General features: G+C 37.9%; 1 protein-coding gene across 2 annotated transcripts; it reads right to left on the bottom strand.

The window, feature by feature from the left end:
- Nucleotides 1-5,591: 5,591 nt before the first annotated feature.
- On the bottom strand, nt 5,592-22,772 carry si:ch211-225b11.1 (sodium- and chloride-dependent GABA transporter 1). Of its 2 annotated transcripts, none has more exons than XM_032515199.1 (13): nt 22,193-22,772; nt 18,494-18,628; nt 15,212-15,422; nt 14,131-14,263; nt 12,930-13,064; nt 12,065-12,168; nt 11,048-11,172; nt 9,241-9,353; nt 8,385-8,525; nt 8,145-8,244; nt 7,848-7,948; nt 7,592-7,759; nt 5,592-7,128 (listed from the first exon to the last, which is right to left on the bottom strand). In XM_032515199.1, the coding sequence occupies exons 1-13, from the start codon at nt 22,416-22,418 to the stop codon at nt 7,015-7,017; spliced, it is 1,806 nt and encodes a 601-aa protein (XP_032371090.1). In that variant the 5' UTR covers nt 22,419-22,772; the 3' UTR covers nt 5,592-7,014. The 2 variants fall into 2 exon arrangements, with proteins under 2 accessions (XP_032371090.1, XP_032371091.1); XM_032515200.1 differs by having other exon boundaries at nt 12,930-12,998.
- Nucleotides 22,773-23,084: the final 312 nt, after the last annotated feature.

The raw sequence follows: 23,084 nt of genomic DNA, 5'->3' as shown, positions 1-23,084 counted from the left end.
ACATGACTGAATCCAGGAACAGAATTTACATGTGTGTGTGACGTTTTTTAATGGGGGGGAAATACATCTGATGTTCAACTTGCTCAACTGACACCAAGTTTCACCAACACTATGTATCTGATCTTTTTTTGATAAACAAAAAAGATAAACTACAACTAATAACAATGGACAAAGATCATTAAAAAAAGATGTACTACATGCAATGGTGTTCATACTGAATGAGAGCTAAAGTACAAAATATCAGTCTTTGAATCTCAATGTTTTTTTATTAAACGTGAATTAGATTTATTGACTGTGTCCATACTGGGTTTGTATGAAATCAATCATAAACTGATATAGGCGATATAGTGAGAAATCTAATTATCAAAAAGATTAACCACAACACAAAAACATTAACAAGACAGTGGAGCTCAATAAGCATATTCATTAATGCACAAGGAACAAACACATTTTTATTCTCAGGCTTTTAACAGATTTAGAATAGTTGCCTTTCTACATTGTTACTTTGGTTAATTGTTGTTGTTTTTCAGATGTCCTTTATAAAGAAATTTAGATTGGATTGGGATTTAAAACATACAACACAATAATACACAGCCACCCATCTACATGTACCTGTTTTGTGTATATTTCTTACAATATTTAAAAGCTTATTGAAAGGGTGCTGGCACTCAAATTATATTTACTTTGTAGGTTTTTTTTATAATTTAATTTTGATGTGAAAATTGAATTTTGTTTAAAAGCCCCATGGCATGTTTGGCCATGCATGAAGCATTTTCCAAAGTTTCCCCAAGTTTGTTTGTGGAAGTGTTGTGTTCTTAATAATGAGACCTTTGGGAAGAATTGATGGAGAGTTAATTCAAGTTCACTTTTAAGTTTAATACATACACCCTGACACAAAGGTTTTAAAGAACTGGCCACTAAAAATACTGTACTAGTGAATGCTGAAATTTCACTGTGTGAAAATATGTAGGTGTGCTGTGCTGTCTTTCCTGCCATTGTCCATTATCTCTGCTGTTCCGGACTTCAGTGTTTTTTCAGTACCGGGAAGGCAGTTGTTCAGTACAACAATGAAGTGCAAATTTTATTCAATACATTTCAGTCCAGTGCACTGTTATAAATGTTATCAAAGTAGCTTATGAGAAAATTATGTGGAAGCTGTAAGCACTGCAGCTCTGGATATTTCCCTTTCTAACAGAACTAATCTTGACCCATGACCTTTCAAAGCTGGTGAATCTCATCAGCTATAATATTCACAAGAGGCACATACATTTTCATTATATCTTCCTCATGCTAATCCTCCTCACAAGCATATTTATGACCTCAAAGAACTTGAAGAAAGTACAAAGCAGTTTCTGTGGGCTTGCAGCATTGAAGAATGTCTTTCCATAAATGTTCCAGTTATTCAGGAAAATCCACAGACCTCACTGAGAAACATTTTCTTTGGAACTACTTTCTACCGAAGAAAGAGTCTGTTTAAGTTTCAGAGGCAGAAAAGGTCAGAACCGGGGCACATGATACCCAAACTATGTGCATTTGAAGATGCCACTACATGGAAGTGAGAAAACATGTTTTTGTAGCATGACTGAACTGACCCTTTAAACACACACACACACACACACACACACACACACACACAGACGCACACACACACACACACACACACACACACACACGCACAAACGCATGCACAGTCATAAACACCATTGCCTCAGAGATGTTGTCCATGTTGCATCAGAGCAACAGTGAAACACTGCTGCGTGAGGTCCGCTCCTTCCTGCAAGCCCCAAGCATGCCAGAAAGCCTGTATCCCCAGACACTTCGCCCATTTACACGTTTACACACACACACACACACACACACAAATTAAAACAGATGGGATCCTCATGCCTTCACGTGGTACACTTAAAGTAAAAAACAAGAGTGTGGAGTAACAGAGGAACAACAGGGGAGGGGGAGTAAAAACTTTAAGTTGTCACAAGGGAGTGAAATTCTTGCCTTTTCAAGTTTCTTCAAAGGCAGTGTGCCAGTTTTTTGCCCTATTTTTCAACCACAGTTGTGATTGTGTGTGTGTGTGTGTGTGTGTGTGTGTGTGTGTGTGTGTGTGTGTGTGTGTGTGTGTGTGTGTGTGTGTGCGTGCGTGCGTGTGTGTGTCAGTGATGTTCAGCGGATTTCCTGGACCATCGCTTCTACTCAAGAAAGGTCAGATAAGATCTGAAACAGCTCCAACAGGAGGTACAGCTGCTGGTTTATCTCTTTGCCTGGCACCAATAAACGTCTTCACACCCCACAACAGGATCTAGATAGTGACCCATCTCTCCATTCATTGCCCTTTCAGGCTCAGAAACACTCCCCCTTTGCAATGTTTAACCATTGATTTACTGCCCTTTGAGCTGCACTGTCTATGGCCATTGATCAACCAGCGCTCCCGGCGCTAATTTATTGCCCATGATCCATTTTGTCATGAGGGATGCAGGAAGGGGGTATTGATTAATGAACAGTTCTGCTGCTAAGGGCGATGCTGCAGCACCACTCCACGACAAGGGGGTCTAATTAACTTCCGAAGCTCTTAGAACACTGCGTTCAGATTAGTCCTGGCTCTGCTCTCTTACTCATGGTGTCAGCTCAGTGTTTTGACCACGCTGAGACAGTAGATGGGGTTTGGATCCCAGTGCCGTCATCAATTCTGAAAATATATGATGATGCTGGTAGGCAGCATCCATCCACTTCCATACAGGTCTACCCACTTTATATTTTACTTTACTTACAGTACGATTGCAAATAATCATTTATTACATTATAAAAACGACAACAGCAAATCATACTGTAATAATAAGAGGTGTTTTTACTATGACATGTACAGGTTGCATGTACAGTATGGAGGCACCAATATGCTCATAAGGAAGAATGTTATGGGTCATGCTCTTCTTAACAGTCATTCTGAAAAGTTGTATTCAATGTTAAATGCATTCAAATAGAAAAATAAAACAAAGAACACCAAAGAAAGTTTTTTTTTTTGCTGTCCACATGCTATCAAACACATCTGTGAGTGTTGCTTACATTTTCCCCATGCAGTCAATTCAATTAAAATGTTTATGAAAAGCACCATATCATGCACAAGCAGTCCACAGGGATTTACATAAAACAAAATAAAACAGCAAAGAATTTGCAAATAAAAAGACATTCTTGCATACATAAAGATAGAACTACGTAGAACATTAACCCTCACATAAACAAGCATACAGTACAAATACGTTATGTTCATTAAAGACAATGCTCGAGTAAATAGAAAGGTCTTTAGTTTTGTTTTTGTTTTAAGTTCAGTTTAAAGGAACACAGTGTCGGAGCAAGTTTGAAATCGGCAGACAAACTTCTTTAGGTGCGTATTTTAAAAGTGCTCTGGGCACATGGAGGAGATTTTCACTTTGTGAGATCGAGAGACCTGCAAGGCAATAAACTGATACCAGACCAGAAACTGCTTTGTAAACCAAAAAGCATGATTTTAAAATAAATTCTAAAAATCAGATCATTAAAACCTCTGCAAAAAAAATAATTTATTTCAGATATGTGAGTACAACAAATAATGCAGTGTTGGGGTTTTGTTTTGCTGCTATGCTGCCACCCAGTGACTCTCTGAGGTAATACAGACGATGCTGAGTTACTGTATTACCAACACCAGTATAAGAATGAAGGCTTTGCATTTAACAAATCAACACAACAGCAGCACAATAGAAATATAATTCAAAAAGACATAGTAAAGAAAAAGTAACATTTGTGAAAAAAAAAAACTTGGACAGTACATCAAGAAAAGGACTGATTTTTCTGCATAAGTGGAAGACGCCACTAAAACTTTAAGGAATGGACTATAATCTGGACTTGAATAGATAGATAATATGATGGACAATTGTCACATTTCTTTCTGCTTACTACACGGTCCAGTCATGTAGCGCTGATGGTTGTTTGTTTAAAATAAAAAAATCTATAAAAAACAGTGTAAAAAAAGTCTAATAAATCAACACCAAAAAACTAAATTAAACAAAATTAAACATAGTCCCGGATATATGAGAAATCTAAATTAAATTTGGTAAAACAATTTGTAGGATTTTGTTTAACAAACAAACATAAAACATGAGAAAACATGTTTGAGTCTTGAATTTCAAAAAATCCATCTCACCTTAGAAATATAAAGTTGTTGATCAGCATGTTCACTGTTAGTATGTGAACGGGAGAACGCTGCAGACACTAAGAGCAACAGTATGAAGCTGTGACAAATAACTTAACAGCATGGAGTTTGAGAATATTGAGAATGAGGGATTAGCAGTCTTGTTTCACGGAGCAAAGACAGTCTGCAGGTTTTCATTCAGCCACAAACTGCAGCAGCTGACTTCCCTGATGGATTGAGGATCATTTAAAACTAATCAGTAAAATCAACAGATGTGGTGTTTGGGTGAGATGAAACCAAACGCTGTAAACAAACCATGGCACATGGTTGTAAATCCTGTTTTTTTCTTCCCAATAACCCAGAACTTGTACATTTCTAAACCATTGGTGTAAATGCGTAATTCTGTTGATAGCCCCTGACAATCTGTTATTCCAAGTTAAAGACCAATTACCAAAAGGTGTAAACAGTGACCTATTATGACAAAGTAAATAATGCAGCTTACAACAACAACATATACATTCAACATGTTAAATAAAGCGTTTGGTTGTCAAATTCAATATCATCTAAAGACAAAAACCTTTGCATGAAAGGCACTTGAGGCATGCTAAATTAACTTCTGAGGATTAAACTAACTGAGGATTTGTTTGATAAGTTACCTAGCTAGACAGAAAAGCAATGTAGGGCACAACATTTTAGACAATCTCCAATGAAAGTGTGATTTTTCCCACGTACACATATCTCCTCTGGTCATTTCATGTTGAGGTAGTTTGTCTACATAACACATTCAACACTGACTGAACACTTTAAACTCGCCTCAGACATCAAGAGAGAAGTTCAATCACTGAAAATAAAAACATGACTTAAGTTTATGCTTGTTATGTTCATATGTTTTCCAGTAAAGTGAACTTTTTGGCTTCTTTCTCTGTCAAGAAGTGTGAAAAAAAAACAATCAGTGATTAACTGCAGGTTTTGGGTAAATACAACATGAATGGAGAGTTCCCAGATTACCAGCGGTGATGGACTGGCCATCTGGAATTTGGGCAAATGCCAGAAGGGCCGCACCACTATAAACCCCAATGGGCCCCGATGGGCCACTACTGAAATATGTCTTTGGTTAATTTTGATAAGTTATTTTTTTCATGCAGCCACAGATATTCAAGAATATACTGTGAGGTGTGTGGAAAGATTCACTTGGAAGGCAGAGTTGCTAATTTCCAAGCTAGGTTATTGACAAAAACAAGGCCGGTGTGTTGCAAATGCCAGGGCTGCTTTTTGATCGCAGTCCATCACTGATTACCAGACAAGTGTTGCCCTCAAGATTATCTACCCTCATTAGCCCAATTCAGCTTCACGGAAGATCAAAGGCACCACATTTAATCTCTAAATCTCTTGCCTGCTCTAAGATAGCTAAATAATGTCAAAAGCATTGCTGAAAAAATAATATAAACTCAATCCTCAACCTGTGGAGAGCAGACAAAATCCCAGCACTGATTCACCCTCATTAGAGCTCAGGACTGGTATAACATTAACCTGCTGCCTGGATCACATCACTCACAAGTATGTCTCTTTGACACAGTGCATTTAAAAGACATCTTAAAATGCACGTAAAACATTTATCTCTCTAGAAAAATGGCATTTGTCTGGTTCTGTTTTGTTTGTTTGTTTTGAACACTTCTGCTTATGTGTTTTCAAGTTTTTTTTTTACTTTTTGCAAAGAGTGTTCAGGCACTGCACATTTAAAATGCATAAAATGAAATATATTCAAAAATAAAACACTCAAGTGTCATTGCCAACCTCTCCCTTCAATTCAGGCTGAGACTTTGTGTCCCAGTTTAGAGGCTGGATGATGCATTCAGGCAGTCTGCGTCAATCATGAAGTCAAACATTTTCAAGTTTGTACCAGCAGCGGCCCTCAAATGGCCAATGTCGGGAGTAGACAGTAGATAGACAATAGCACAAGTTTGGTACTACATGAGTTTAGTTAGCTCTGTTTCACAAGACAGACAACTACTAAACAGTGTTAAAGGGTAACAGTAACAGTAAATATAACCATTTAACTTGTCTTTGGTTTAACAACACCCCCGGGCTGCTATCAAGACCAGATAGTAGAGAGGTTAGAGAATGTTAGCTTCTATTAGCTATAGATTGCAGTGTTTGTTATTAAACCAAAATCCCCAAAAACCAAAACACTGAGCAAACACTCAGATTTCTTAACTTAGTAAATGAGTAGATGAGGATTTCCTGAATGCAACATTAAGGGTGATTCTGGAGAAATCGTTTTGACTCCACCTTTAAATAATGTTTTATGTTTTATGGGTTTAAAGGCCACAAAGATACCTCTGGTTCTGGTCACAAACATTTAGGCCAAAGAAGGTAGCATTTCCAGGGTGCATTTGGAGGTGACTTTCAAATGGGAGTTCATGCCTCTTTAGCCCCTTTGTGACAATTCTAATGTAGAAATGTGGCTTTTTAATGATCCTGTCTATAGATAAATAGTTAATAAGCCTCTGCATGCCTCTACCATAGATGCACAATTCACTCTTATTTACACATTGCAAGAGAAAACACCAATGCATACACCAGGCACTGGTTTTACTGATTAATAAACCAAAGGGGAGGAAATAAATAATTTCGATTTCAATCTTTGGTTGGAATGAACACCTGCATAGACAAGGCACACTCATACCTAAATTTAAATCTAATTTAATTTAGTTAAATAAACCTTAAAATAGAGCAAATAATCCACCCTTTGGTAAAAAAAAAAGGATCAAATTATAATTGTATGATAGAAGCTTACAGATTTTGCATCTCAGTGTAAAAACAGTTCATTCCTTCGGCTTTGCCTGTATTCCTGGTCATGCCACTGAAGTAAGCAAGGTTTCAGATGCTGGGTTGTCTAGGTTTTCTTTTTCTGGCAGGGGATCCTCAGTATCCAGGTCTACTGTGGGCATCATAGATATTTTAAGTCTCTGAGGGTTAGAGAAGGCAATGTTTTAGGAACTAACCTTTAGAAAACTTTGTTAAAGCACATCTGGTCGGCTCAGCCACAAGGAAAAATAAAGTGTTAGCCATAGCCCCAGTTCTGCACATAACACCCTAATATCTCCTCCCACACTAGTGTTATGACAGTATGAATACAAACTATTTGATGGTCATAACATTTGGTACACATATTCGTTTCCCACTCAGGCTGAATTGTTGATATTTTGACGATCCCCTGACTTTGCCTGCAGCATCACCACCAGGGCCACATTTTAATGTGTTCAACTCTTTTGTTTGTGACCAAATACTACATACTTTGTGTTTTGTGCTAATTAACAACTTTGAGGGCTTGGAGCCAATAGGGCTTATGTGCCATGTTGGGTAAATATGAAAGAAGAGAAGAAAGATACACATGCTTTATTCAGTCTAAATGTTGACTCTTGCACTCACCTGAAGAAGTGAGCCTTTATGGCTATAGATCTCTTGAATGGCTCCCAGTGGGATCCACACTATGGAGACCAGTGAGACACCCCAGCCCACTACTTCAGCCCACCTTGGGTATGTGTAATTTTCATAGTGAGCGGGAGTGTACTGGACAATGCTGGATATCAATATACACTATGTAGGAAAAAGGATAGTCTTATAACTTTATTAAATAACCATCATTATTAACATTATTGCACAGATAATCATCTTTGAACCTCACCAGCACCAAGAGAGGACAGAGCAGTAGCCAACAGAGACGAAAGTAGATGTTTGGAGTTTTTCCTTGCATCTTCTTGACCAATAAGCAGATACGTGGGACACCTGATGGAAAAAGACATAAGCTGAATAATTAAACAACAGAGACAACTAATACAGATCCATATGTCATTCAGTTGTGGGTATGAAAGATGTTTAAAATTCAGTGTAATGATAAACCAGCCACAGCAAATCCGGACGGCTTTAAAGTCTAAAACCATAAACAGTACAACAGAGTTAGGATTTATGGACGTTATGTTACCAAAGATCCAGCAGACAGCGACAATTTCAAAGAAAGCCAAGAACACAAGGGAGACCACAGCAGTGTATTGGTCCATCAGCTGAAACACATAGATTCCTCCCTGTGCAGGAAGTAGAAGCGAGAGAGAGGAAGAGAAAGGCCAAAATGACAACACTGTTACTTATGCTACAACTGTTCCCTCATGTAGGCTACCAAATATCGTCAGATATGTTCCCCTGAGAAGTAAAAGTTTTTCTGTACCTTGGTTACGTGGGGAATTCCCAGAACAAAGCCAACGATGCACACAGCCAGGGTCAGCAGCTCTTCTCTCTTTAGGAAACGTAGAACTTGGGGGCCAAACTCATCTTTTATGAACGTTATAGCCACCTCAACTGTGGCAAACTGTGGCACACAAAAAACACATACCGGGTTTTAGCATAGTGGTCCCATTTACTGTGTAAAAGGTAGTTCCCTCTTGATTTGTCATGACTTTGAGACATCTTTGTATGTGCTGCAATTATGAGGCTGTGCAAAGCGTTAGGTGACCATGATGACAGATATGTGTGTGAAAGGAGTTAAAATGCATTTTAAATATAAGCGCCAACAGCAAAAGCTGGAAATGTAAACAGTGTATTATTTATATTAAATATGAGTGGTTTCAAATATGAATGTTTAGTATACAGATGAAAAAAAATTATAACCATAACCAGGTCAACATTTGTATTTCTCCAATACTGTTTATGACCACATACCTGCAAATATGACATTTTTTACAGGTTTGCTAAGGTTATAATCACTAATGCACATTTTTACATTAGTTAGAGTTTTAGAGTTTAGAGTTAGACAGTCTGTTAGGGTTAGCAGCACTTTATTTACTTGAATCACTAATCATTTCCATGTCCATGGCCAAAAGGTAGACACAGTTAGGTAACCAGTTACACAGACATGTCAGCCTGAATGAGGTCAGTTTTAAATGCTGGAAGAAAACTTCTGTAATTGTTTTGACTACCTTGGCTGAGTAATGAAAAATGTTGCCCTATTTCCTCACAAGAGTGCCTTCCTCCTGATAAACTTTCAGTTGGGTTATTGTGATTATATAAGTGTTAGACATGTTTACCTGGCTGTCCAGGCCCAGACACAGCAGCATAAAGAAGAACAGAGGAGCCCACAGCCGAAAGACAGGCATGGTGGAGAGGACTTCAGGATACACAACAAACACTAAACCAGGACCTGAAACATGAAACAGTAAAGGTGTTGCTATAGATGTGCTGGTAGGAAGTCCTCGTTAATGCAAGAGTGTATGGCGGCAGCCTGGAGACCTCCCGTCCCCTTTCATACGTCTCATGCCCTCCCGGCTGGTGCCATTCCTGAGTTTTGACTTTTCAAAATAAAAGCTTGCATCTGGTCTTTGTACTTTGGTGTTTTGATTTGCATAACCAACAACAACTGGTTTGTCTTCACACCCATTTGTTTTTGCTGGTTAATCAGGCTACTGGGATGTTACCAGACCAGTTCATTTAGGCTTGTTGCCAGACATGAGGTGTTAAAGAACACCGTGTGAACTATTTCATGAAAGGACAATGTGACAAGACCAAACAATGCTTTGTCAAACTCAATAAAGAATGAATGAGTGATGGTATGAGTTCTAGCTGCTGGAGGAAAATTGACATGACATGACATGACATGACAGTGTAGCCCCAACACCAAGTTTGCTGACGTCACAGCTGTAATGGGCCTGATCACAGACAACAATGAAAAGGCCTACTTGAAAGAAGTAGAGGACCTGATATGCTGGTGTCAGGACAACAGCATACTCATGAATGACAGCAAGACCGAAGAGATTATGGCAAACATCACCAAGGGTCTGACCTTGGCGCTGCATACTGACTCAGTTGCGTGAGAGACAACTGTTTCACCTCAGACGCCTGAGGAAATTCCGGGTATCCCTTCAAATATTGAGCAATATCTACCCGTGCTGAACACGTTGCCCTACCCTGCCTAAAATATATTTACACCAGGCGCTGCAAGAAAAAGGTTAGAAGAATAATTAAAGATCCAAACCACCCAGTTAAAAGCCTTTTCTCCCTGTTAGGGTCAGGTACAAAGTCCAAAAGGGCTGAAGACAAGTTTTCTCTGTTTTTAATAATGCATTACTTAACTGACAAACCTCTTGCTCTGATGTTATTTGAGCATTTGCTTACCGAAGCCAAAACTCCCTTTTTCCATTTAAGCAACCTAAAACCCTCTTCTCCCAACTCACTTGCTGTTTCAGACATTTGGCATCTCTGGTTAAGGGATTTTCATGTAATTTTAGCACGTACACCCTCACACACACAAACTCACACATACACACAGTAAAGTTTTGTTCATGTTGCAGTTACGTATGGCGTTAATTCATTACAGCTACTTAAAGGGGTACTCTAGCGATTTAGTAATGCCGTAATAGTAAAATAAACAAGTGACAGGTTAAAAATAGAAGCAGAAAAGGTAGAGATATCCTGACTTTTAGTCTCTACCATGGGTCAAGCTCCAAAAAAGAATGGATTCTAAAATTCCCAAAATGCGACTTAATAATGTCTTTCATTAGACTTTCCTTCCCTCCTAAACGTCCACTTCTTACATTGTAATGCAGGCTTTAGTTTAATGACATCATCAGAGTATTTTTTTTTTTTTACTGATAAAGCCACAAAATACATTATACAACAGGCTAAATAGCGTAAACTGAACTTCATGTGTAAAATTCAAATATTTAAAGGAGATGTGCACATGTTGAAATCTGAGAGAGAGAAAAAAAAGGCTCCCAGAGTTTGGGATCTATTTGTATCTCCATCTGTATTTCTGTAACACCCTGACATCAACTCAAGTCTAAATAAAACAAAGATTTGACACTACGGTGCAATAGTCTCTCCAGACTTGATGCTTACCATCTGTAGCTATGTTGTCCACTGGGAGGTTATGTATATGAGCCATGTAGCCAATAGCTGAGAAGATCACAAAGCCAGCCAGGATACTAGTGAATGAGTTGGTAAATGATACAATTAACGCATCCCTGAGAGAGAAGGAGGAAAAAAACAATGTTAGGAGAGTTACAGTATCCAAGAAACTCAGGGAAACAAAGGCTGATTATGAAGCAGCCATTTGATCATCAAGACAGTTGTTTTACATTGTTGTTGTACAGGATCAACAAGCTTTCACTTTGTCAGAAATGATTGGCTCTAGCAGGTAAGTAATGTAGCCCAGTCAAGATTTTCTGATATGTTTTCTACATCCCACAGAGGAGCCGAGGCCTACACTGTATTTAAACACCCATCTTGTTCTAAAGAAAACTAGTAATTCTTAATTTCCTCTCAAACTTTCTTCATTTCTCCCTGGTCCCTCCTATGAGGATGGTATTAAGCTAAGTTCCCCGATCACACAACTCGTTTGCTGTTTCTCTGCCATCTTTTCTTGTTAACTTCTCGCACAGCCGCTGACTCCCCTTTGTCCCCCCGCCCCCCCATCACTTGTTTGGTACCACCTGGTACCAATTGGCTGAAATAGTGTACGGCTGTGTATGAACACCAGATGGGTTTTTTTGCGCGCACACACAAAAATATAGAGCTAGGTGACCGTGAAGAGATATTCGTTGAATTTGATAAAAATTGTGTTGGCTTAACTTTGCTTACTGTAACTTGAACTTCCTCAATACATTGTGGTTGTTGTTGCTGTTTCAACCTTTTTAATGCACAGGCTTAGCAGCAATTTGGCCACAATTAACAGAGTCCAGCCATATCTTAGGTTTTACCTAGTCTTGATAGTAAATAAGTTGTACTTTTGGAAGTCTGTAAGGGGGCCCTAATATGTACACTGAGAGCCTATAAGAAACCAACACAGTTGATATTGATAAGATATTCATAGTCAAAGATAATACCATTTTCCATTCTGAGAGTATAAATCTTTACCTAAGAATGTTGTTGTTGAACTTGTTGTAACTAGCCATTGAAATCATGGAGCCAAATGCTATTCCAAGGGAGTTAAACACCTGGGCAGCTGCATTAACCCAAACCTACAATGGAGATAAAGGAGAGCACGAAGATTAACGTTTGTGTAGTTTCATTTAATTTAGTTTTTGAGACCCTGGAAACTTATTTGCTCAATTAGCTATTAACCCTGAATGATGGGGTGTGTTTGAGTGTTTGAGCATTGTTTTTTAAAATGTGTGTGATTGCACATTTAGTAATTAATAAATAAAGGATGATTTAGTAATAAATACATTGTATAATAATTAACATAACCAAGTACAATGGAAGTTTTAACCTGATTGCATGTGTCTGGTCAAATGCATCTATTACAACATAATCAAATGATAGAGAAATAGACCTTTTAATTGCATGACTGTTATTTTTCAATGTGCAGGATCAAAGCTGTTTCCATTTACAGTACAAACCTATGTTTAGAAAGTTTATTTTTTCTTGTGATATTAATGGGTCAAGAGAGACCCAGCAGTGGCTACCAGACTATTTTGAGGGATTTGCAGCACCTTCTTTGGATCTAGTTTAGCAATAACCTCTTCCCCTCTCCCTGGTGCAGTTCTGGCTTTCGCTAAGTTGAAGGTTGAGCAAACACAATATAAAAGCGTATTCTCTGAAAAGAGAGGATTCAATTTTGAGAAAATGAAAATTTGCATTAAAACCCTTGCTCTCTGACAGTCAGACAAATTACATATAAATTCGATTACGTATGAGATAATAATTAAACTAAAAGTTGGATTCTGGACAATGGCGACTATCTGAAGCCATTGTGTCTAAAGTCTTAACAGAGACTCACCTTTACTTTAAACAGTTTGCCCCAGACTGGTGTCACAAAGTAGAGGATACCATTCTTGGCGCCAGGAAGCTGCACATTATTAATGAGCAAGGCAATCAAAATGAAGTACGGAAATACTGCGGTGAAATACACAACCTGTGTGACACAAACAGTGAGAAGCAGAAATTAACTAGAAAATTCATTTCCTGTACAAAATGCGTGGCAATGCTGAATAGCTGAATTGCTAAAGCTAACCTGGTTGAATAGCTTAAATCAGTTAAAGTTGTAAGAAAAGTTGAAAAAGTAAAAATGGTTTTAATTAAGTTGAATAACACCACTAATGCAACAAAAAAAAAAGATGTGGAAAAATTTAAAGTAGTTGATGTAGCGAGAATAGTTGAAAACTGCTCGATGGCTGAATTGTTAAAGGTAACCTGGTTGAATAGCAATAACGAAAACTGTGAAATTTATCAAAACACTGAGGACACCTTGAATACCTGAATATTTTGTGAATGGTTTAAAGTTTGAATCATGTCTGTAGGTGAAAAAATGTAGGAGGAGACACATTTTGAACAACAGCATTCACACATTAAAGAACCAAATAACAATAGTTGGAATGCTGTACAACAGCATTCCCACAATTAATGTGTGAGTTTGTTGTGTAGCTGGGGCTGCAACAGTTGAACTACTTTCCTACCAGTGCGGATGATTTGTGTTTTGGTTGCTCAAGATAATATCACAAGGTTATCTTATCAAATCAGGTTACAACTTTGTCGTTGATAAATTACTGTACAGTTTATCATAAAACTGTATTTCAAAAAAACACGCATGGTGCGAGGATACCCAATTTCAAAGCTTTTCTCGTTTCTCGTTTTCTGTCCTGATTCTGAGTTGGCTGAGGAAAATATGTTTATTTTGCATCTGAAGCTTGTCTTGTGTGTTTTACACAATATTTATCTACTTCGTGGGCCAGCAGCAAGTATCCCACTTGCAAAAGAAATGACACGTTACATAGGATGTGATGCATAAAAAGTGCATGGTTCAAACACAGAGTTACAAACTTATTATTTTAGATGTCATTCTGAGAAAAAAATGACTAATCGACGATACACTATGAACTATAACCGATCAGTAACTGTGACAAAATGTCAGGACAGAAGGTTTTAAAACAATTAGACAACATTAAGCATTATCTCCTATATGCATTAAAACATCTTCTCACCTTTCCAGTGGATTTGACTCCTTTAAATATGCATAAATACACAATGACCCAGGCTAAAATGAGATAGCCAAAAAGTTCCCAGCGTACACCACCAACATCTTCAATACCACTGGTTTTCTGCAGAAGTCTGTGACTGTAAAAAAAAAGAAAGGGAAAAAGACGTGTGTAAATACAAATAGCAAGTGAGTACCAATGTTATATCCTCAAAAACCCCTGAAAATCTAAACTTTACGAAAACAAAAACATACTTAGGTATGTGTATTAAGAGTTTCCCAATCAAAGATCATCTAATCTGCCTAATCAAGACTGTGTGGTAGGTCAGATTTAATTCACAGACAACCGTGCAACTTTCAACAAATGTTCATTCACCAGAGCCCTCACGATACAATATTATCAAGATACTTATGTCACAATATGATATTATTGCAATTTTAAACATATTGCAATGTTCTGGGATTTATTGCAATTCATTACCTTTTTAAAGAAATTTCCCAATTTCAAATTATGTCCCCAATAGGAAACTTTGTCAACATCTGTTTTATCTAAATCGATACATTTCTCTGTTTGTTCATCTCACTTCAATCGTATTGCTGCAAAATTGGATAGCGAAGCAGACAAACTTATCAACACATATATAATAAAAGATCGATACCTGGCGTCTCTGTATCATTACAGTATTGCCACTGAAAATATTGCGATACTATGCTGTATTGATTTTTCCTGCAGCCCTATTGTTCATTCACATGTTGTCAAAACCTGATTGGTGTACGTAGGTGTAAAGTATATGGCACTACTTTTTTCAAACAAAAATAATTACAGAAATCTGTCATGTAAGATAACCAAAACCGACAGAAAAGTGTGTTAATGTTAGACCTACATCACTTCATAGTAAGAAGATAGGCTAATTAAGAAAAAAAGGTTTTCAGGGCCTTTAAGAAAAACACCACATGATTTTAATGAGGGCTGCTTCCTCCGGTAAATGTATCAACATGAAAAAAACAGCTGGAGTAGTGCCATAAATAGTGTAAATATATAGATAGAGTATATTTCTGTAGTTGAAAATGCAGTGAACTATTCTTACTCAAAGAACTGTTGGCTGGCAGACTGCAGGTGGGTAGTGTTGCCGGGGAAACCACTGGAACAGTTTCCGACAGCATTCCAGGTGTTGTTGCAAGAATTCCAAGGGAGGGTTGCTCCGAATGAGTTGAAGAAATAGAAAAGTGCCCAGGTTATGAGCACATTGTAGTACGTGGAGAACACAAAAGAGATAACAACTGTGGCCAGACCAATACCTGCAGAGCGACATGTAGGGAGGGAGGACACAAAGTGAGAGACGAGTCCACAGAAAATGTTGCATCTGTGAGGAAGAAGTTGTGGCCTACACTGTAAAACTTTTCATCTTTTACATCATATTCTGAAGTGAAGTGAAAATGATTTGGGCCCTGGATTGAAGTTATGGACACAGCCTACATCTCACATAAAGACAGACAACAGTGAAGAGCCAGTATCAGGGGTCAATCTCTGGTCAGTAGTGGCCAACATTTTAACACCTGTGGTTCTTAGCTGTTGATATTACTTATCGCAATGGTTCAACATTTGGGGAATATGTTTTTTCCCAGAGTTGCTGAGAGTTAGATGAGATGGTCAATACTACTCTCTCATGTGAGAGTAGCACAGATCGTCTCAACTACAGTACCTCTCAGCAAGAAAGCAAATTAGCACATCTAAAACTTCCAAATTCCTAATCTTGATCGTTTGCAATTGGGTTATTATTGCCGCCTTTGTTTATCTTTGTCATTTGAGAATAACACTGACGATAACACTGTCTTTGAAATGACTCTCCGTTTTTTAGCAGTATATAAAAACTTTGCCTCCTGAAAACCTATATTCTACTCGTTATAGACTGGAATGCCATGCCCCCATTGGATCCAGGGTGACTGTCTGATAAAATGGAAGGAGGGGCAGTTGAAAAAACAGTTCTGTGTCATCATAACAAGAACCAAAGGAAACCCCTTCTGAGCTCCAGAATCAGCTAGAACCACTTTGCAAGCTCTCCTTTCTTTGTCATTGCCTGTTTGCCTATTTTACTCTACACATCGAGCTTCCATAGCTGACTGCTCCACTGGTAAACCAGACACACTCCAAGTGGTGAAGTCATTTCAAACACCCAAAACACATCAGTCTGCTGGACTCAAAAACAAGGGCTGAAACTCTCCTGTTTCCTCTTTATAAGTGTAATACCATGTTATGCCTCACCTGTCTCCCAGATGCCCTCACTGGGACAAATGAGACAATAAAGAAAGCAGTGGCAGACAAGCAATTAAAATCATACATGTATGTGCTGTGATTAAGCATACTACAGTAAATTAGGTTTGTTGATTTGTCATAGATATTTGTGGGCATCACAGATCACAGATATATCACAGCAAACTGTGCACACAGAAATCATTCAAAAGAACATACAGAAAAAACTACCTGTTTAGCACAGAGCATTAACCAGGAAGAAATGAGCGATAAATCAAGTGAAGGACCCATACGTTTTGACCGGGTAGATAATCTTTGTCTTTAAAGTTATAAGAAAACTATGGAAAAACATTTGAAGTTAGAACAAAACACACAGCATTTACAATTCAGTCAAAGTGCAGGTTGTTGATGGCTGGGCTCTTGTTTATCTGCCGGGTGACTGCCAGTGCTTTCTGGGTCCACACATTTCACTTCATTCATCATGTTTGATTTACAGTTTTGCAAATACCTCCTGGCGTGTATGATTTCAAGCACTGCGTTTGAAACAAACTACCCATTATACGGATTCACATCATTTGCCTGATGTTAAAAATTTGTTTTAAGAACTGAAATAGACATAAATTACCCATATGTGACTTCATTATCATTCAGATAAATCACATTTCAGGATAGTAATTTCTTTTTTAACTGATATATTTAAATGTCTCAAGATAAAGAGGTCAAAACAATACAGCAGTGATTGAAATGTTAACTTGACAAGTTCCCATCCATCCACATGTGAAAACAATCCAGACAGAATATTACATTTTATTTAAAAAATAAAAATGTCCAACGATGTTGCACAGTCCTTTAAAGTGATCATTTAAATAACCGAAATTGTTAAAATATTTAGTCTGGATATGGATGCAGATCTGCATTGAATATACAGACACAGATAAACTTGGGGAGCCAGATAATTTCATTTAATAAAGTATAGTGGGGATAATGAGGAATTTGTGAAAATGTTTTTGAGTGACCTATTTTGCAATATTAAGAAATAAAGAAATCATTTTAAAAACATTCCCGGTTTCGCAGTAAAAAAAAAGTAAACATGGCCATGGACACATGGCCTTAGTTTTACCAAATATCAAAATAAATCTGTTTTTTGTTCCTGAGATATCCAAACAACTAGAAACACAATCAGGACCAAAAACATGACCTCACTGGCAAACCTAAACTAACACAGTCACCTAGTAGTATATTATAATTTGCTGTAATTCATGCTGTGCAGGACATACCAACTTTAAACTCTTCTCCACTGAAGCGAAGGGCTTCATACATGAAGACAAGGAGAACATTAGCAGATCAGAGGATTGGCCTGTTTGGTGGGGCACACTAGTTATAAGAAGGTTATGTTTTCGGCTCTGTTTGTTGGTTTCTTTATTTGATTGTTTGTCAGAAGGATTGGGAAAACTACGAGCCTGATTCTTAAGGAGAAACTTGGCAGAGAAACCTACCTAGCAGATCTGAATCACAGGGCAGATACACAACATATTTTTCACCCCTGTGAAAAGTGTGCATAACATTTGTGCTGCATTCATGTGCTGTCAGAATATAATATATATCATATAATATTTTCACTTGTTGTTGGATTTATTAAATACATGGAAATGTGTTCACCACTAAGTAAAAAATCTGGGTTAGTCGATAGGACGATTTTGTTTACACAGTTTATAAATCTGAGGACTTGTCCTCTCTATGAAAAATCAAGTTCAAAATCGTGGAGCTCTTTGTGTGCATACTGTATCGATCAACTGGGATTTCTGGGACTGATGGTTAATTATTCACTTTTGTGGGAGGTCATTTGGTTAACAATGGATTAAAGAAACTCCTTTATGGCAAAATGAATACATTACTCTACACATTAAAAATAATTACAGCTAGCACTCTCAAAAATGTAGATGCAGGAACTCTAATTCCTAGACATATGTTTGAAAGGTCTGGGCATGTGCCAGACTTTGCATGCATATTTTCAAAGCAACAACAACAAAAACATTGTTTCTTTGCAAAATGTAAAAATGATCATCAGATGTCCATCCCCGTCACATGAGAGGAGCCTCATGCCTGGAGAGTCGCTTACCTTTCAACAGGGGACAGATTTTAGCGAGAGCATGCACTGGCCCTAGACGAGTGTACTGCCCTATAGAAAACTCCATGAAGACCAGAGGCATGCCACACAGGAGCACCATGGTGAGGTAAGGGATCATGAAGGCACCTGAATCAGAAGAACACAAAAGAACAGTGGGTGGCTGACCATCTCCTGATTATATATAATGGTGCCTTGTGCGATATGGTAACCGCTGTGTCATTGTCTAGATAAAGCAGTCATACTGTATAACAGGTTTCTAATGACTTTATTATTGGTTAAAAAGATTCATAAAAATCTGTTTATGCTTAACACATTTCTCTTAATAGATGTAAGTATTATTTTTAATAGATTATAAAAACACATCCTGCCTGTCCATTATTTTTATTCACAACAGCAGGCTTGTTTGTCAACACCCACTTTAAAATGAAAGTTATTTCAATTGAGTGAAAATGAAGGCTATCAAGGGTGGAAGCTCTTGTTTAACAACATACTGTGTTGAATTGTTCTGAGTCAGATGCTGTTGTTACATGACTGAGAGACAAAATGTACTTGGATAATATGTCTACAGAATGATCGTTGATTAACATACAGTTACCAAAACTCTAACATCCCAACTGTCAGTGTGTGTATGTCGTTTTTATCCATCAGCTGAAGAGACCATATTTCCCTCCCTTTAAAATCTGGCAGTTTCAGTTTTGAATAGTGGATCCATTTCATATCTATCCTTTACTTTTAAATCTAAATCTAAATGTTAAATCTAAATAGTAAATCTAAATCTAAATGTTAAATCTAAATCTAAATCTAAATGCTAAATCTAAATTTAAATGTTAAATGTTAAATGTAAGATCTAAATCTAAATGTTTCAGGTGAAACTAAATATTTAACTAAAATGCAAATTCACAAAGTTTGAGGAGGTCAGTGTGTGTTTATAATGTCAAATAACAAATAAAACCCATCTCATCCGGGGAAATGGATTCCTGGACATGGATTATAGATGGATTATGTGATAATATCTACCTAAAATAGAGAAACTTCATTTGAAGAGTACTTTGATGTTTTAGTGTACACGCGGGACTTCTGACCTGTAGCTACTATATCCAGCCGCAAGGGGCTCACTTGGACTGATCTGTCATGTTCTATTTTTTTTTAATTACTTATATTAATCCCACAAAGGGAAACTTCACTTTTCACTCTGTTGTTATTACACACATTACACACAGGCCTGAATTACACACACATGCTCAGGACCTACACATGCACTAATGGAGAGATGTCAGAGTGAGGGGGCTGCCCATGGAAAGGCGCCCCGATCGGTTGGGGGTTCGGTGCCTTGCTCAAGAGCACCTTGGCAGTGCCCAGGAAGTGAACTGGCACCTCTCCAGCTACCAGTCCTCCACCATACTTTGGTCCGTACGGGGACTTGAATCAGTAACCCTCCGGTTCCCAACCCAACTCCCTATGGACTGAGCTACTACCACCCCATACTACCACTATTCGCTTGCATAAAGGACAGCAAGAGCCTGTCCCGCCCGCTGTCGCAGTCCAAAGACACGCACGTGAACAGAGGGGTCATTCTAACATCCTACTCTATACCTTCTCTAACAGAAGGTGTGACTGTCTCCATCTGTGTGTGTTAGCTCTATGACAGACTTAAAAACCTTAGGCTAGTGGGAAGGCATCGGAAATCTGGAGATCTAGCGTATTTAGATCCTTTACTCAACCCTTGTGTGCTATTAGGGTCAAATTGACCCATTTTAAATTTTTACAAGAAGAAAAATAGTACAAGTTACATTTTTTTCTACCAGAAAATCAATGACCTTGCCTTATTAGTCTGTGATAAACACGTATTCCTGCCTCAATTCAGAAAATGATTCTGGATATGACCACTTATGTTTTTTTCCATAGTGGATTCTTAACATGAATTATAACCTTATGACAAAAAAACGAATCACACTTCCATTTTTAATTGTGTTTAGTAGAGACTGATTGCATTCCCTAAACATATATGTTATCTAAATTCTTTGAAATTAAGATAAAGACAATATTTGTTAATAGATTATGAAGTAAAACCCCAAATAAATTGCGGGTCATTTTGACCCGAGGGATACGAGAGGGTCCCGAAAGTGAAGACAATACAAGGGTTAAGACAAAAACAGAACACTACTCGTTAAAGTACACAGTATAACTCCATTACAAGTAAAAATGGGTATTACCATCGACCAATCATTGTCTTTTACAATGCATATCCAAGATTTAGTTAAAAAACTGAAATTGAAGTTAGGTTTTTTCTTTAGAATCAAGTCTTGTTTATCATTTGAATAAAAAAAACAACTAGTAAATGCAACATTCTTGTCTGTGTTGGACTACGGTGATATTTTATACATGCATTCAACCTCCCAGTGTCTTCATGCTTTGGACACTGTGTTTCATGGAGCCTTGAGATTCATCACAAACTTAAAATCTCTCACTCATCACTGTTTGTTGTATTCTCGGGTCGGGTGGTTTTCACTCTCGATTCGGCGTTGGATGCACTGGCATCTTTTTTTATAAGGCAGTATTAGGACTTCTTCCTCCTTATTTGAACACCTACATCTCCGAGGTCTGCAGGGACATATCACCTGCGCTCACAGGATCTGGTTTTATTGACAGTCCCTAAAGCCCGCACTGACTTTGGCAAAAGGGCTTTTAATTTTGCAGCCCCATCTGCATGGAATCAGCTTCAAATGAACTCCATTTGAAGGAGTTGGTCTCATTTATTCTTTTAAAGGCTTGTTAAAGGACCTTACAGAAGGGCAGTCTGTATGTCACTGTTTTTAAATTGATTTAGGACCCTGGTATTTTATGATGACATTGTTGTTTGAATATGAGTGAAAGTGTGTTTATGTATTTACATGTAAGTGTCTCTGTCTGAAACGTGCTGCTGCCACTTGCCAGGACACTCTTGTAAAAGAGATTTTTAATCTCAAGGAGTTTTTTATCCTGGTTAAATAAAGGTTTGAATGAATGAATGAAAAATCCTGCCTTGAAAATGTCACTTGTAAATATACGTGATACTCAAAAGTATTACAGTGTCACAAAATATAGCTACCTTAAGTTTTAACCTTAAGCTCGTGTTTAATAAATCTTTGTTTTTAACCACGCTAGCAGCACGCCTCTGGAGCATTGTTTAATTATTTTTTAAGATTATTTTGGGGGTTTTTCCCTTTATTACATAGAGACAGTGGATAGGCATTCAAGGGGGAGAGGGACGGGGAATGACACGGGGATGTTCTTTGACATATCATTACATAATCATTATTTTTGTGAATTACTGTATTTATTAACACTGAATGAACATTTTATTAGGTACACCTGCATACAGCTCAGCCATAGATTCTACTTTTATAAAAATGTGTACTGTTTTTGGTGACATTGTCAGAAATGTGTAAATTAAACTAGCCTACATGTTTAATAATTAGGTCATAGTTAAAAGTAGTGATGTACTGGACCACATTATGGCAGAATATTAGAAACACCTCTGGATTTGTTGTATAACACTCACACGCAGCCTATGCAAAGTAGAGGGTTATTTCACTATATACATTTGCATATAATTTGTATCACTGGACGCATTTCTGTCTAGTCCATCCCTGCTCAGGCTATCTTGGAGGCCAAGGTTATCACCTACAGCCAACTTCCCTGACTTCCTACCTCCACCGCTGCTGTAGCACAGGTAGGGGAACCTCCAGATGTTGCCCAGTCCCACAGCGTACCCCACCGATGCCAAGATGAACTCCAGCCGCCCACTCCATGTGGGTCTCTGAGTCTCTGCATCCAAGGTCTTCTTCTTCTCGGATATCGCGTTAATGTCTAAGGGTCTCAAAGCATAATCCTTCTCTTCAGGGGGTATCTTGACATTTTCGGCACTGACCTCCATTGTGGCTTAGCGATGATATAAGCAACGTTTTTTGTTATCACAGTTGACAGTGTTGCGCTACACTGTAGACTAACATACATCCGAAAAATAATTTAGTCCGAACCAGTGCATCGATTACGTTTAATGAGCCCTAGTAAATTATCCTCAGGTAAAAACTCTCTGTGGTGCTCTAACGTTACTCAGATCCACAATGAACTTCATGAACGTGTGCTTAATGCTGTTTTAATAAAATCCTATTATATGCGCTTTTAAAGGCAGTAAGGATAGCCTAGAACACAATGACCCTATGCATGACATACGTTCACCGCGTTTGTTCCCTATTTGGCCAACTCAGTCTTCTGTAATGTAATATAAATGCTAATGTTCTTTTCAATCCGTGTTGCTCTAGTGTCAAGCGAGTACGCACACCTCTTTTCAAAATAAAAGCCTTGTTGCTTCAAAACCTTGTATTCAACCCTTGAACCACAGCACTCTGTGGAATTGGTAAATTCATATATAACGTTATCCTAACTTTATTCTCAGAATATTGTTTTTTTTTTAAATTCTGAGCTGTATTTATTCTCAATATCATGACTTTTATAAAAGCTCAGAGCTCAAATACATTTTTCACACGTGGCCTAATCATCTTCCGTATATCGGTCTAAGCACCGTTTCGGATAATTAACA

The sequence above is a fragment of the Etheostoma spectabile genome, chromosome 5, assembly GCF_008692095.1.
Source record: "Etheostoma spectabile isolate EspeVRDwgs_2016 chromosome 5, UIUC_Espe_1.0, whole genome shotgun sequence".
Classification (NCBI taxonomy): Eukaryota; Metazoa; Chordata; class Actinopteri; order Perciformes; family Percidae; genus Etheostoma; species Etheostoma spectabile.
This window is presented reverse-complemented; position numbering and strand designations above follow the sequence as displayed.

Excerpts from the sequence above, each read along its gene's own strand:
- si:ch211-225b11.1 (XM_032515199.1), bottom strand. The coding sequence starts at position 22,418 with ATGGAGGTCAGTGCCGAAAATGTCAAGATACCCCCTGAAGAGAAGGAT. Across the intron at positions 9,354-11,047 it reads GGACAACATAGCTACAGATG|GTCCTGGTTTAGTGTTTGTT; the intron begins GTAAGCATCAAG and ends TTCATGTTTCAG. Across the intron at positions 7,949-8,144 it reads CGCTGTCTGCTGGATCTTTG|GTGTCCCACGTATCTGCTTA; the intron begins GTAACATAACGT and ends TTTTTCCATCAG.